At 34.5% G+C, this 17401-nt stretch overlaps 1 protein-coding gene across 2 annotated transcripts in view; it reads left to right on the plus strand.

Annotated features, from left to right (window-relative positions):
• Window positions 1-3198: 3198 nt before the first annotated feature.
• Window positions 3199-17401, plus strand: part of alka (alkaliphile) — a 35568-nt gene continuing 21365 nt past the window's right edge. For both annotated transcript variants that reach the window (XM_053744345.1, XM_053744346.1), the window contains exons 1-2: window positions 3199-3347; window positions 13550-13655. In XM_053744345.1, the coding sequence (XP_053600320.1) occupies window positions 13612-13655 (44 nt within the window). In that variant the 5' untranslated portion in view covers window positions 3199-3347; window positions 13550-13611. The remainder of the gene's footprint in view (window positions 3348-13549; window positions 13656-17401) is intronic.

Below are 17401 nucleotides of genomic sequence, written 5' to 3' on the forward strand. Positions count from 1 at the left end.
TTACCACTCTGTAAGTGTAATGAATAAATATTTTTTTCAGTTTATTTTTATTTTATTAGAAAACTTACAAAAATAACACATTTAATTATTTTATTTATACATATAGCTGCTGGGCAAAAGGTTTCATCTGATTCTTTTTTTGTAACGGCAAGTACAACACGAATATTGTAGATGAATTAATTAGTTTATTACAAATAATAATTTATGTGTGTACTTTTTTATTAACTGGTGGACTTCATGGTATTCAAATTAAAACTTAATAAGGCAGATGTATTTAAATAACTAAAAGTAAAGTTTTGTAAATGCTATGAAAACTAAGTTTGATTATCATAAGTAAACTCAAACATATCATGTGTAAATATACCGATTAAGCAAAATGAACTCACTAATATAGGTCACTATCGAGCTATTTATACAAAAAGTTTGGGTTCACTGAGTATCAAGTATAAAATCAAACAAATGTTTGCTCATGATTGATGACTGTCAGACTTTTTTTCTTCCTATGAATAGTATATTTTGTGTAGAAAATTATGAATTGTTCGTGTGAACAATGATAGTACAACCAGTGCGCATATTATGCTAAAACTTTTGTTCAAGAAGAAGTACTTTAATTTTATTACTATTTAGGAAGACTTACAGCTATGGACTTACAGCCATAGCTTACAGCTAAATAAGTATTACGTAGAAATGACAATAGAAAACAGACAGCCAATTAAGTCTCCACAGGTAACACAAAAGTATGACATTGAGAAATTCAAGCAAGTAGACAAAGACTCTATCCACACATATAAACTTATATTAGTTAGGAAACTTAATATTATAAATGTCAAAGTAAGTTTATATGTTTGTATGTTTGTTACCTCTACACGTTTTATCTACTAAACCAATCTTCTCGAAATTTTATGTCTTCATAGAAGGACATAGGGTACCTTTTATCCGGAAAAAATAACTGTTCCCGTGGTAAATTCACGCGGGCTAAGCCGCGGGCAAAAGCTAGTAGAGTAAATAAAAGCGAGAAACAGTTCATGAAGAGGGAATAGATAAGAATGGAAATAATATGAACTGTGCAGGAGGATGCACAAATTGTCCGAACACTATACTACTAGAATAAATTACACCATAATAAATATTAACATATATTATGTAATACAAAATTAATAAATAAATATAAATATATATTATAACAAATCACACAGATTGAGCTAGCCCCAAAGTAAGTTTGAGACTTATGTTATGGGATACTAACTCAACGATACTATATTTTATAACAAATACATATATAGATACACATCCAAGACCCGGATCAATCAGAAATAGATAATTTTCTATCAAGACCGGGGATCGAAGCCGGTACCTCTCGGTTCAGTGGCAAGAACTTTACCACAGCGCCACCGAGGTCGTCAAAAGGTTACATAAATAAAATAACACGTACAAATATATTTATATACCTAATTTACGTTACATTCGACTGTTATATAATATAATCCTAATTCCTCTACATTAACGTCCTAGATATTCCAGAATAAAAATGTATGCCTCATATTATTGATTGTTCAACTGTTTTACATAACGTGACTCCTACAGCCTATACAAACACGCGACTACTTTATTACGGACAGGATTTTCCAAGGTCGTTTACTGGTCAATATCAACAATCTCCGTTTGTTCCACGAAATGAATTCCCAAGGTTATTTCCTGGTCAATATCAACATCAGTCATTTGTTCAACTACGCAGGGTTCCTAAAGCTGGTTAATGCCAGTTTTACCAGTTTCAGGACAGGATTTTCCAAGGTCGTTTCCTGGTCAATGTTAACATCACCCGGGCTCGTCACGTAATAGGAACGGCGTCATCGCGAATGCCGCAGTCGAATGTCATATTACTAACCGACGTTAGTTAAAGCAGGGGTTAGCAACTGGCTGACATCTAGAAATAAAAAAGTTTATTTTAAAATTTATATTTTAAAAGAAGACTATACGTTTATATGTTTTTTAATAAAAGGTATTTAGGTAATTGTTATGCTTAAATTGATTTAGGAACAATGTATCATCAGCATCGGCCTTTGAAATTTTTCAACTGATGGGGCGTTGGAATTCCTTAAATAAATTCCTTTGGCACTTCTTCTCAGCAACATTGAGACCTAATTATTTTGTAATTTGATGTAAGCCTGACGTAAAAAAATATCTGTGAACATATTTTTTATTTTATATTAACTTTTAATAGCTAGCTTAAATTTAACGCCACAGATTAATGGTTATATAATATAGTTTCATTAAATTTAATTAAATTCTTATCTTAGATAAATAACACCGCCTTCATTGCTATGACAACAATATGATCACAACAAAAAACAAATAATTCAAAGGATTTCCGAAACATAAATGGAAAAGTACGTAAAAACGTTTTACGTACGTGAAAAACTGTCTTGTATGTTCGTCATTTGTTAGTATTGTAATTTAATTTAAAATATTGTCTAAGGTATTAAGTTATTTTTAGAGACAACTTTCACGTTTACATCAAAAACTTCGCGTATTTATTCGTCAACTGGTTTTTTGCGATTAATACCCATTTTCAAAACCATTACAATCTAAAGTATCTAACTTCGCATGGACACAGTTATAATGAGTTCATTATGTATGAGTTAGAATTTTGGTTATTCGTTCATCGAAGACTGCTTCTTCTAATTTGATTTGCTACTATGTTGTCGGTGGAGTATTGCACACATCGTCCACATAAATTGAACAGTGAAGTATTTGAATACAATAAAAATCAATACGCAAATTTTATTTATTCAGTTTTATTTTTACATTGAAAATGTAAATTCAATTAAAGAATATACAGAAACCATGCCTATAATGATGACCTCGGTGGCGCTGTGGTAAAGTTCTTGCCACTGAACCGAGTGGTCCCAGGTTCGATCCCCGGTCGGGTCAGGATGGAAAATGATCTATTTCTTATTGACCCGAGTCATGGATGTTTATCTATATATGTATTTGTTATAAAATATAGTATCGTTGAGTTAGTATCCCATAACACAAGTCTCGAACTTACTTTGGAGCTAGCTCAATCTGTGTGATTTGTCCTAATATATTTATTTATTTGAACGTTTAAAGCAACTTTAATGCATGCGGGGTTTCAGCACATTCGAACCAAAAGGTTGTCGACCACTGGCCTTACCGAGCAGTGGGTGTACCATCGCACGAACACGCAACCCATGGCATAAGGACCAAGTTTCAGTCTAACCATCGCGGGGGCTCGCCCGACCGCGCGAAGTGTCAGTGAAGTGAAACAGAAGTGACCGTATTGGATCTTTTTTTTGAGTTGATTTGGACTTGTTATGGTCTTCGTGGTAGGTAGTTTTTTTTTTTGAATGTTTTTTTATTTTTTATTGTTGACTATATTATGTTTAATCATGAGTCATATTTAAGTATTTTGAAGTCTACGTTCGCGGCGAACGACTAGAGTATTAATACTACCCGTTTTAGATATAATTTAACGGGTTACGAGACTTATCCAACTGTCTCAGAGGACCAGAAACCTGACCACACGTTTAGAGTGGTTATCTGGTCCCACATTCGTTTCGTCCTAAATCTGTGAATCCAAGCTGAATATTTTTTTGACTGGCACTACTTATCGCCTTAAATTTCTAAAGTTGAAATTGATTAAATTGTTACCCACCAACCAAAGTTATTACCATTGTTGTAAAAAGTTAAATCGTTATACTTTACTAGACATTATGAGAAAGTAAAAAGTGGGGTTTTTCAAGAAAGTCACTGACAACGTATACTTTTACATAAACTATAATTCATATTTCTAAAAAAAAGTATTTAAATAATATGTGATGGAAACATTTTTTGAAACTTCCATTAGCGAAAAAGCATACAGCCCACATCATAATGGCTATATATATATATATATATATACGTGCCATGAATATTACTTTAGGATGTGTTAATAAATAATGTTTATTAGATTTTTTATAGCGGTACTTATAGCTTGAAAATAAAATTTCAGTTATAAGACTATTGGTGTAGAAAGTTCTAAATGGTTGTGCAAATGTTACCAAAATGTTTCATAAAACTAATAAGTCGTTGAGCAACTTACCATCAGAATTTGTGATCCTATTTACTGTCACCTAAGCACTGTTTAAATACGTGCGCTTAAACATAGTCTACTTTTTATTAAAATTTCTACCTGAATCTATAATGGCGGTGGTGAAAATTTTTATAACAAAATATACCAGATACATTTTGACGCGAATGGTGTTGCGGACTTTAGCTAGTCCTTACATAGTATAAAACAAAGTCGCTTCCCGCTACCATTAACTATGCAACGGATTTTGATCCGGGTTTTTTAATAGTAATTCAAGAGAAATGTTTAATATGTATTGCAAACGTGCGAAGCCGGGGCGAACCGCTAGTATTAAATGGACGCAAAACTTTAGAATGATAGATGATATCGATATCAAGCGCTAACAGCGTATTTCCTAAGACTGTGGTTGCGTAATCTTCCCGTTTGTGTAAGTAAGGAAATGATCTACGGTCAGCAACACATCAACCTACAAAATCATTACAAATTCACCCGTTTTACCGCTGCATAGAGTTCCTTTTAACTTGTGTACAGTCAAAAGCATAACAATAAATGTATATTCATTGCAAATAATCGCTATTGAAATCGATGTGAATAAATATAACATGTATTCGAAATGACACGTACGAGTGATATCTGGGGATTATTTTGTGCCAAATTTAATGTATTTTATTGTGATTTAATTTACTTATTTTAATCGTAATTTCAAAATATATTTCATTCTAAAAAAATATGGATTTTTGAGCTGTTATCTAAAATTATGTCATTATTATTTTAGAAAAAGGAAAAAATCGTGTGGAAACCTGTCCATTGGCTGACTGATTAGACCATTTGTTACTAGTGCTACTAGCGTTAAAATAGCTGCGTTATATGGGATTGGTTAGTCGTAAAAGTCATGCTAGATGCCTTCAGGCAACTTCAACTCTTTTTACATTTTATTTTCGTTACTACATTTATATCAAATCAGTAAAGTTTTTGAAAGAAATTGGTAAAATATTTGTCTCTCTATCTGTCATGTTTGCTTGCTTTTATATATAACTTCAATAGTCTTAATACATATAAATATAGACACAACTTAGCATATTTTATTTTATACTAGCGGTCTGACTTTGCTCGGGTAAAACCGTAGTAAATTGTACACCGAAACCTTCCTCAGAAATCACTCTATCTATTAAAAATCACCTATCTATTAAAAATCCCAATAATACTATATAGTGATCAATCAATCAAATCGTTTATTTGCGAGAACAGGTACATAATAGATATAGTATAATGTTATTACATAGCTCTCTGTTTTCTGCCTGTCAGGCATACAAAAATTAGTCAATATTTGTATTCTAAAAAATACTTAACATTATTATAATAAATTTTTTAAAAAATATATGTAAAATGTCATATCACAATAATATAATGACTAACAGTATCACAGTTCACAGCATAACCATCTGAGTCGTTCCTTATGGTAATCTGTCTTAAAGGATAATATATATATAGCCATTCAGCGTGGAAATTCGTGTTATGGGTACTTTTGAGCAGGGTACGATACGGAATGGTTTTTAAATTAATTCAAATAATTCAGCGAGGAAATGCTGCGAGCATTCTGGGCACGTTGCCTCGGTGCGGCGCGTTTGAGGAGGTTTTTTATTTGCAATAATTTTAGTACCTATATAATATAACTTGCTTGTAATATTTATTAATGTATTCAAATAAAAACATGAGTAATGTGAAAGCCATGTCACGTAATCTATCGGTTTGTGAATTTACGAAAATCATTCCAATATAATTTGACGATTAAACATGTTGTGGATTATATTCCTATTTTATAATGAAATGCATGTTGCAGATTATAAAATGTTTGATTTTTCAAATTGTGTTGTTCAAAAATATACATATAAATAAATATTATTAAGTCTTTATAAATCACATGAAAAATTGCCTTTGCAATGTATGTGACTACTTGCTCTATTATTGGTTTAAAACCAAAGCGATCATTCTGTTCATGTCTTTGGTTGTATATATCATTGTTATTTGCCAAATTTTGCTTTACAAAAGATTTTACGTAAGCATCGTTCTTATTTAATAACGTGAAAACTTTACTAGGTATTTTAACCAAAGTTATAATAAGTCAATGTGAACAAAAAAACTAACAATGTGATATATATATATAACTAGGTATTTCCCTAGAGTATGTCGGCCATCATAAAAACGAATACCTAACATATAATATAGTAGTTAACACGCACACGACTAAAATTAACGTGAAAAAGCCATTCTTCCAACAAAATGAAACCGTATTTTTTTTAATTGGGTGGTACCATAATCATCCGATATCTTTTCAACCGAATCAATCATTTTCCCTTATTAATCTGGCAATAATAATTTTGATTAAGATTAAGAGTAGTCACTCTTAATGCCCGCTCCACACTGTGGTCGAACAGTTTGCCAATCTTATGCGGATTCGGTATAAATTGCTGGTTTTTCATTGTGGTAAATAAATGCACACATACTTATACTAAGCACACAGTATTCACGAATTAAATAAATAAATAAATATATTAGGACAAATCACACAGATTGAGCTAGCCCCAAAGTAAGTTCGAGACTTGTGTTATGGGATACTAACTCAACGATACTATATTTTATAACAAATACATATATAGATAAACATCCAAGACCCGGGCCAATCAGAAAAAGATCATTTTCCATCATGACCCGACCGGGGATAGAACCCGGGACCTCTCGGTTCAGTGGCTAGAACCTTACCACTGCGCCACCGAGGTAGTCAATTCGCATCGGCATCTATCTGAGTTCGCCGACAGTTTGGAGCTGGCGTATAAGTCATGTCAAAAGTCATTAGGCGACTTACACAAATTTTGACACATATTTGAGTGAACAATTTTGTTTTGAAAACAAAACTCTTGCCACCATCAGCCTGCTGTGACCTACTTAACTCTGAGTAGAAGTCTTCTTTTCCGTCTACTCTAACCTTCTCTGTCGAGGACCATCTTCACAATTTTTTCCAGTCTTTCAATCTCTTCCGGTCAGTCTTTTCCAGTCGTTGCCACGTAATCAATTTTCTCTTCCATTTCAGCTATTTTCGTTATTATTATACCTACATCAGTATGTAATTGATTATTAAGATTTTTATTATTAGTACTGACAAAATTTAAATGAGTTGAAAGCGGAATTACATTTCAAGGTGGATAGAATACGGAATTATTATTATTATAATTTTTAGGCGGTGAGCTATCAAGTTTCCCAATGCTGGGAAAAAGTTCCATTATTTACATTCGGTCCGGTCCTGTGTAGAAGCTGTCCAGTTTTTTCGGAACTTGTCCAAATTATCTCACTATCTGCTTCGGTCTAAAATTACTCAGTCATTTCAACAAAATTAGAGTTTCTGCTTTTAGAAATTTCGGTTTTAGATTTTCACGATTTATTTTTGCGAGATTCTCTTACGATAAGCGATAATATTAAGAATTACTACACGTTTAAACATGAAAATACCTACAGTAATGACCCGCGTAAGACCATTTCGTGTTAGGGTGAAAATCATTTGATAAAATCGCTCCCGGAAGTATAGCTCGGGTACATAATATCCGGGCGAAAACACATGCATATGGCGGATTCTGCCAAAAATAATATATGGCGATTAGCACGCGAACACTGGTCGTAAAAGCTTGTAATTTTAACTGAGGAAACTCAATGCTTAAACTGCAATTTTGAGTTAGAATCTTTAGTGCTATTTTTGTTATGGCAAAAATAATTGGATATTTTTTAAGTAGCTATATATGTCTTACTGCTGGGACTGCTGTTCCGCCATCATTGAGCGTCGGAGCCCAGCTAACACACTCTACTTATGCTCGTGACGTCATATTACTGTTACGACTACCTGCACCGTCTAGTGGCAAGAAATCGCATACACACTAGTAAGCTTAAATGCGTTAAGACGTAACAAATCTTTACCCCGCAACCTCATTGAGATAAAGTTCGCGACGCGATGCGATGCGATGCGACGCGACGCGATACGACAATGGTCGCGTTGTAGATTGTTAAAGCGATTGAAGAACCATACGTTAAGACCGTTATAATTTGTATCGGTTCGCATCGCGTCGTTTTGTTTCAAAAATTCAAAAGTCTTTATTCATCTTAAGATGCTGTTATACATCACTTATTGATGTTAAAATTAAGACTGGGTTGCACAGTCAACTTTTACGTTAACTTCAACCTGCGCAGAGAAACGCAAAATTAACAAAAACGTTAACTGGTGCAACTCACCCTAAGTCTACTGTCGACATCCAAGGCGCAGATGAAGATTAATTTCAATAAAAATGCTTTACAATCTAGGGCACTTAAAAAAATCTAAAGAGCCAGTTTTTGAAGCGTTGAGCGCTTCTAGAACGCCATCCACTTGCAATCGGAGCTTTGCAAACGATTCCAGAAACTGACACGCCTCTAAGGAATCGCCGTAATTTAGTCCGGGTACAGCTAGGAGTAAACCATAAATTCATTGCAAGATAATGCTATTGCCGATATACGTAGAGATCTGAGAGGGTTAAAATTATGTGCAGTTGGCTGTACTGTACCAGCAATCGATTGCAAATACTGGTTGTGCTTGTAAGAAAGCAATTAAACGATGTACTTATTGTGATTAATTGAGATTTAGTGGAAGTACTTGTTTCTACTTAGTTTTAAGGCATATAATGTCGTCATGTTGATTCAATAACACCGAAAAGATGAAAACTTTTGAGAGTTATTTTAGCGACATTCCGTTACTTTTAAAATTTTTGCATGTTGACGAAAATCAAATATACTTAAAAGCAAAGCCGAGGATAGAGAGGCGTGGCATATACTCTACCAACAAGAGGATAGTTCTTAAGAAGAAGAAGACGAAAATCTACTTCTTTCTCTCTCTTTTATACTCTCTTTATCGAATAAATTGGCATTAAGTTTTTAAACACTCGAATGTGATTTTCCCCTTTATTTTCCGCCTCTGATGTCAACCCTGTTTTTTAATGTTGCTTCTTTCCCGTATCGTTATCGTGAAAATTGTTTAGCAAATTCTTCAATTAAAACTTAACCTTACACCAACGTTGCCGAAATAAAAGCAACGAGTTCCAAAGAAATACTTACTTACTGAAACGGTTAAAAAATGTTTAAACGATCTAGCTTCAATAGGACTGTGTTGTTACCGACACTCCCATAAAGGCATCTGACATGCCTTTTACGACCTACTAACATGTAGTGTCAAATAGTCGCATACACACTAGTGAATTTAAACTATCAACCAGTGTGCCAATATGTTATCCTTCGACGAAAACAAGTCGTGCAATCAATGGCAATTACTCAAATTAGTATAAGTCCTTAAGGCTGATGATTTACACCAACAAGCTAACATCATCATATCGAGTGTGTTATTGCTAACGCAGGTGTCAGGTTTTATTCAAGTCGTCTAAAGGCATCTAACATAACTTTTACGACTACTTACCGCCATATAGTGGCAGGTAGTCGCGTAAACACTAGTGACTTAAATTGTCCATCAGTGTGCAGGTTTCCTCACGTTGTTTTCCTTCACCGGAAGCAAGTGGTGGTCGATGAAAACAACTATATATGAGTCAGATTGGTATACAAACTCGTATGGCACGAGTAGGACACGGATCCTTAGATCCACAGGCGGGCGTCTTAACCATTACACTACCACCGCTTCAACCAAGCTAGCGAATGCTTTCTATCTCACTCTGCTTATCCAACTAATGTGGCTGTATCACATATACAGCCAGAACCAGCTAGTATCACTATTTGACGACCTCGGTGGCGCAGTGATAAAGCGCTTGCCTCTGAACCGAGAGGTCCCGGGTTCGAACCCCGGTAGGGTCATGATGGAAAATGATCTCTTTCTGATTGGCCCGGATCTTGGATTTTTATCTATATACCGCATGTGTTATAAAATATAGTATCGTTGAGTTAGTATCCCACAACGCAAGTCTCGAACTTGCTTTTGGGGGTAGCTCAATCTGTGTGATTTTGTCCTAATATATTTATCACAATACAGTGGCCTAAGACCAGTTAGAGCCAACCATTGGTTGTGGAAATAGAATGAGCATTCGATAGCTTGATGTAAATATACCATTACGATTAACCGATGGCACTTACCGTAGGTATACTTTGCGTAAAGTTCAAGGCCAGTCAGGTCGTTACTTGGAATTTTCATAAAACTTATACTTAATGTACCTGATTTATGAGAAATCGATGAATGATAGCGGCTAAGTTGTTCACGCGGCTTTTATTTATATTATTTGTATACTAGCGTCCCGCCCTGGTTTCGTACGACTGCAATATTATGCATGTTATGTATATTTTTTGTCTCTTTCTCTTTGAATTTGGATTTGAAACGCATGCAATACAAACATGACATACAAATTGTAACAGAAGCCACTCAATAAATAAATGCATTGAAATTGAACGGTTCCAAGTATGTCGAGTCGAGTCAATAAATTATAAATTATATCGATTTTAGTGCAATCGATACTCGAAGATACGATGACCTACTGACCATTTGTTCACCACATACTACCTATTGTGACCTGGAGCTGCATCATATACCTAATTAGATTTTACAAATCACATTTTTGACAGACATATCTTGACGAAACTTAAGAAATATCTTGCCCGTGCAGTAAACCGTTGAGGAGTTCCCACGTTGCAAGCTGATTCTGGGCGTGATTGTCTCATTAAAGCATAATGATAATTACATGCAACCGTGTAATGGAAACATAAGCGATCTGGAAAATTTTAACTCTATAGTAGAAGTGGATATCGGTGAAATTTAGTATCTAAAGATGCAACTTTTGAAGTCCCGATGTCTTTATAATTATATGCGGAAAAATGAAGTTTATTTTTTACAAAATTATAAGTATTTAATTTTGCATGATGAGCTCAAGCTTATATTTAGAACTATGTGATTATTATTAGCTATGTATATATTATCGGTTATTTTATAACCCCTCGAACACACATGGAAAACTCATTAAAATTTGTTGTCTAATTAATATTAATACTCATGTGTACATTGTGTAATTAATCGCTATTTATTGTTAATTGCGAATGGTCTTTTTCCCCATACAACACAAACTGGGACTAAAAATCGAGAGGCAAACCTTCAAAGAGGCTTCGTGGATCCCGACAATGCCGCCTTCAATAGACTAGAATGTGCAGAGGTCAGTGACGTGCCGCATACATTGGACCTCCCCGCCGGGGGACACAGAGGACTGTCCGAGAATTTCCATCCTGCACAGCAATTCGGCGCATCTTCCTTGCGAAGTTCGGCACCTATTTATTTGCGGCCAGTATTTTCGCGGAAGATCAAAGACCAGGAATTGGCAGGTTGGGGTCGGAGATAAAAGTTTAACAAACCGCTTCGGAGTTAATCCGTCTATCCAGCCATTTCTCCTCAGCGATCTTATCATCCTGACGAACTGTGGAAACGAGGAATCCATTTATCGTTATATTACCTAGATAAAAAAAATTACATGTATTTTGTATAACCTATAAATTAAGCAAGCAATTGATTTTACCTCTAATTAATAGTATGAATGTAAATCTTACGTACTGTGTTTATGTAATAAGCATGTATAATTCGGCTGCCATAACATAATTTGATATTTCAGAACTGATTGTAATGATAGAGTAAAGTGATTGACGTCGTACTCCCTTCGAGTTCATGTTAATAAAGGGTTAAGTTATAATCAAGGGTAAAATATGACGAAATGGTGTTTCAATATTAACTTTTAATATAATTTAACACTGGCTGAGTATAATTAAAAAAAGAAACTGTGAAAATTTCTAGTGTCTACATAATTGTTCGTTAGTTATAAGTACAGTCCTCTAACAGTGCAACAGACAGCCGCGACAGTTTCATAGGGTTCTTTTTACTCTACGGGATAGTACGGAACCCTAAAAGCTAATGTCGTTCGACTGAAGTCGTTATAAGTAATGTTGAAATATTGATGTGTTCCACTTTTTATTCTGCCTATTTATGAGTTTCAAACAAAGTTTTAAGAAAATGCTGCAGCGAAGTTTAACATGTCGCGTGTGAAAAATAATATTTTTATTTTTATCGACATAAATAAGTGATTTAACCTATATTCGATATTGAAGATAAATAATTTGAATTATGTAGGTAAGGCCAAGTATCAAAATTCTTGCTGTTTAAAGTAAATAATAACAATCTCTGTTTGAGAGCTAAACAATGAGCATATATTTTGTAAACATGACATTTAAATTGAATTACTCTAAGTTACCTAGTGACTTCCTTTGAAGCCAGTCTTTCATTGGGAAACAGGGAGAAAATATAATAATTTTGTTGAAAACATGTAGACATACTTAGAATTTGAAACACATTATCTTAACAATGGTTTTCCAGATATACAATCCAATTTAACATATCTGACAATATAACAAAGGTAGTATATTCAAAAAGAATTTTCATAACATATATTGTAACGTATATTTTTAAGTCTTCTTCTTCATATTCGTATTCTTCTGTTACTTCAAATTGTGTTTATTTCGATACGATGAACATGTAAAAATCTAATGTAAATTGTAAAACGTTCTGGACGCTGCGATACAAGCATCGCTTAGTGCAGAGACCACAGTCCAACTAACTTATAAATTGTAAATCTACCTTCTAAAATGATTCTGTCAACTATTGTACTTTTTTCTCTGGTGAATAAAGTTATTAATATTATTATTCCTCATGGCTGAGGGTCGTGGCCATTACGTGGAATTAAACACACATAACAACTTTCTTGGCATTAGTAATGGAGTGGTTTGCCATTGCCTTCTCCATTTCACACACAAGTCAATAATCAACCAGTGTGCAGGTTTCCTCGTGATGTTTTCCTTTACCGGAAGCAAGTGGTGATCGATGAAAACTACTATACATGAGTCAGATTGGTATACAAACTCATGTGGTACGAGTAGGATTCGAACCTGGGACCTTTTGATCCACAGGCGGGCGTTTTAACCATTACACCACCACCGCTTTATAAAAGTAATATAATATATTTTTTGTTTTCGGAGTGCACATTTATGCCGTTGGTCGCGGCTGCATTTGCAGTCGTTATTTCATTGGCAGATGTCAATCCACATTGGGCCCACACGGCACGGTGCCTAGCCTGGTGATTCTCAGAACGCTGTCATTACGACGGCGTCAATTTTCTTGACGAAGGAATCATTTCCAAAATCGATCCTTCGTAAAATTGTCATTGCCTCAGTATAGATTAATTATTGTAAAGTCAGATAGTAAAACTAATCCTTGTCTTTGTTAAAATTTGAAAAATTATAATGACAGCGCGACCGCAGCGGTCGAAACGCTCTTAGAACCACCGCCTATAGGTAATTCTTATCAATCTGAGTAAGGCTAGTGCCACAGATAGCTGTAGAATGATATTTTGGTTTCAGACAAACGTGGGACGTTGTAATGAGCTCCAAAAGTGTGAGGGCTCCAGTGGCTGGCCAAGAAAATGAGTCCGTGCACCTGGCCTACCACGCTTTTCTTTTTAATATGGTAAGTTTTATTTGAATGCCAGTGCCTTGCGTGGAAATAAGAAACTAACACGTGACCTGTTTCACAGTTAACTGGTAAAGTATCTAAGTATATGTTACATATCTATATATTGTATATATTATATATATCTATCTTCTATATATCGGTCTTTATGAGACTAGCAGAAGCCAAAACATTTTTTTTTAGATTTATTGTCTGACTTATTTGCGCATCACGCAATTCCTAGATGGAATTCGATGTGATTTTCACAGTTATATAGCGGATGATCTAACTTAAAATTTGCTTAGAATCCGAGATATATAATAATCAGAACACGAGCGTAGCCTCGAGCAAAAGCTAGTCAAATTGGTAAAAATGTAATGTTAACTGGGGAGCAGGTTTACGGAGCCCTAATCGGTGATCCAGACCTTGGATATTTGTCTAAGTCTAGATTCGACAAGATAGAAACCATTTTGTCCGGAAGATGGTCACCATTTCAAAGCGGACGCGTGCAAATTACGAATATTATGAATGATGCTCGCTCGTCTCCGACGGGGAGATCCTTTGAGACACTTTTGACTGTCCGATAGAATGCTTCCTTTTTAACTGATTTTAGAAAGATGGGCTTCAAGGACATCTTCAAATCTAATTATTATATTTTAATAATATAACATGCTTTGGATTGTGCCCCATAACATTTTAGATCAAACATCTCACAAAGCCTCACATGGTGGAGCCATGTCCCCATGCAAGCCTCAAAGGACCGGCCTACGGCCAGTAAAACCCTAGAGATACAAATAAGAACAAAGAATTAGCCTTATAATTCAAAGAGGAAACGCTGCTAGCATTTTGGGCACTGTGTCTGGAGGGGACGTGTTAGACGACATTTTTAGCTTGTAGAATATTTAATTGTAAGAAATGAATTGCAATTGTATATTGTATATACTTAATACATTTATTTACATAATTTAATAATGACAATAAAACTTAATTATTCAAACTTTTATCCATTTTTGTTAGTAGTACATTAACCTTAACTTATTGTTAGTAACATATTTTAAAACAAATACTATGTAGACTACACAAGAAAGTTATATACCAACACAAAATAATTTTTAATATAATTATATGTAATTACTTTTAAAATCGCAATTTGCCAAGTGCCACATGGACTTCCTAAATCCAACCTCATCTATTATTTTGTGCCTGGTCCTGTTGGGCCTTCAAAAATTGTTTTACCATTTCATTTAGTCAGGCATAAATGAAATGGTTCATTTAGTCAGGCCTAAATGAAATGGTTCATTTAGTCAGGCCTAAATGAAATGGTTCATTTAGTCAGGCCTAAATGAAGTGGTTCATTTAGTCAGGCCTAAATGAAATGGTTCATTTAGTCACACTTTCACTCTGAACAGCACAGCTTCGATCGAGTTCGGTCTTTATTTTCGAAAACTTTTTGACTCCCATAAATATGATGTGACTATTATATACACATTACGAGCATATTGATTTAATTACGAAATTTCCCGCCAAAGGTTCACAATTTCCAGAAATATTTGTTACGAGTATGATCCTTATTAAAATTCAATTTAAACATTTTAACTTTTCAACTGTTTCCATCCTGTTCATTTTAAATGCAACAAATGTTATGCTAACACTTTATTAGATTGATACTCCAAAAGCATAGAGCAACACGGGTCTTCCGTGACCGGTGTTGGTTTATGTCATTTATGTCCAAAATAAATGAAACTTTAACACGATTACACGCTTTAAAACTGGTTTAAAATAATAAATCTTAGTAGTACTAGACCTTAGACCTCAACGTCAGTCCTTGGAGATAAGCTGTGCCTAGACAGTGGCGTGCGCTAGCTCCTCGTTATCAGTGAAGGCTGTAATTTAGATAAGACCTAGGTGACCCTGCTGGGGATATATTGAAGTTCAAGGTTAACGATTCAAGCTACCGGTTAACGTAACATCGCGGCATGTGGTTCCGACCTAGAATCTAATAATATAAATATGAAAGTATGTCTGTCTGATCCGTTTTCACGGCTAAACCGCTGTACTGATTTTGATGAAATGTTTTATACATCTATATGTATGCAGTTAACCTTATTACTAATAATAATACCTTTGTTAAAACATAGGCTACTTTTTCAAAATTAACACCACATGAATAAAAAAGGCGTGAATGTTTTTAAACGACAAAATTGGCTATCACACAAAATTATAATTATGCTGTCAGAAGTATTTATTCTACGCTGACGAAGTCGCGGTTAAACAACTAGTATCTAATACATAAACTCTTATACCTAGTGGATGTCGCACTGTCGTACTTAAGTCAACACGGTAAATACTTTATAGATACAACAACACTCCCAAAAAGGGTCAACGTCGAGAAGGCAGCAAGTCCTAAATACACACACACCCTGTAAACGAAGCTAATTCATTAAATTAGTATTGTCATTGCCATCGGAATCAAAGGAGGATTGAAAATTACATCCCAATCGAATACTCGGAATGCGTCAAATTACATTAGAATTATTTTGACCCACACATCCACTACCCACACAGAAACACAGATAATCAATCCTGTTTCATTGTCTCGCATTCCTGGAAATTAAATCTAATGTAAATCAATAAGGCATAAATAACACATTATACTAATATTTGGATCACAATTATATTTCACACAAAAACCTTTCACGAAACAACGCGTACTGCTACCGTCGATGTACAATATTTTCGTGTTAAAAATGTGTTAATTAAAAATATGACAAGTTTTTCAGCCAGTGTCAGGCACAAAAAAAATTGTATAGGTATAAATGCGGCTTCACGTTTGACGTGGTGATTACTCACTGTCAAGGGACGTGGGTCAATGTCGCGGTGAACCACTGGGTAACTTTTTAAGTCGGAAAACACAGGGAAAGCTAAACTGCCAGTAATTAAACTATTGTTAAAACAAAGGCTACGTTTTCACTTCTCATGCTCTCTCGTAAAGTTTGCTTGGATGCCGCTCAATATTAGATTTTAAATCCTTATATAAGATTATAAACCAAAGACCTCTGCTGCGTCTGTCTGTTTTTCTGTTCGTTATAAACTCAATAACTACTGCACGGATTTTCATTCGGTTTTAACCAATTGACAGTGTGGATCCTGAGGAATGTGTATAATTTATTTTGTTTTAAACCTAGCGAAGCCGGGACCGGCCGCTAGTAAAATATAAAAAGAAATCAATTTTGTTTTGTTTTTTACGAGCGCAATAAAATCCCATACAAATGTTAAATCTCCACTCCATCTAATCAACTTCTTTGGCCAATAATGTAATTGGGCAAGACAAACAGGCGTCTACATCCACGTGTATTTGATACAACATAGCTTATTTACAATATTATTATTGATTTCTTCATAATCAACGTGAAAGGCGGAGTATACGAGTATATATTGTAACGGATATTTCGCCCTTCCCTCATCGTAACGTAACTGTCCACGGCACTACAACGAATCGCTGAAAATGCTTCTATTATTTACAATTTTAAAGCATATTATTTATTTCCCTTTTTTTTAGTTTTTGTGTATATTTTAGTTTTTCTTTTCGTCTGTATTAAATTGGAATGAAAAATTATTTATTTTATGAATTGATTCGATATTTTTTTATAAATAACAGTCAGTTGACAGTGAATCCACCACCATCACCATTTAATCCATAAATTCCACTGGCTTTTCAGCCAGTGTCAGGCACAAAAAAAATTGTATAGGTATAAAAGCGGCTT

Source organism: Plodia interpunctella, chromosome 4 (assembly GCF_027563975.2).
Source record: "Plodia interpunctella isolate USDA-ARS_2022_Savannah chromosome 4, ilPloInte3.2, whole genome shotgun sequence".
NCBI lineage: Eukaryota > Metazoa > Arthropoda > Insecta > Lepidoptera > Pyralidae > Plodia > Plodia interpunctella.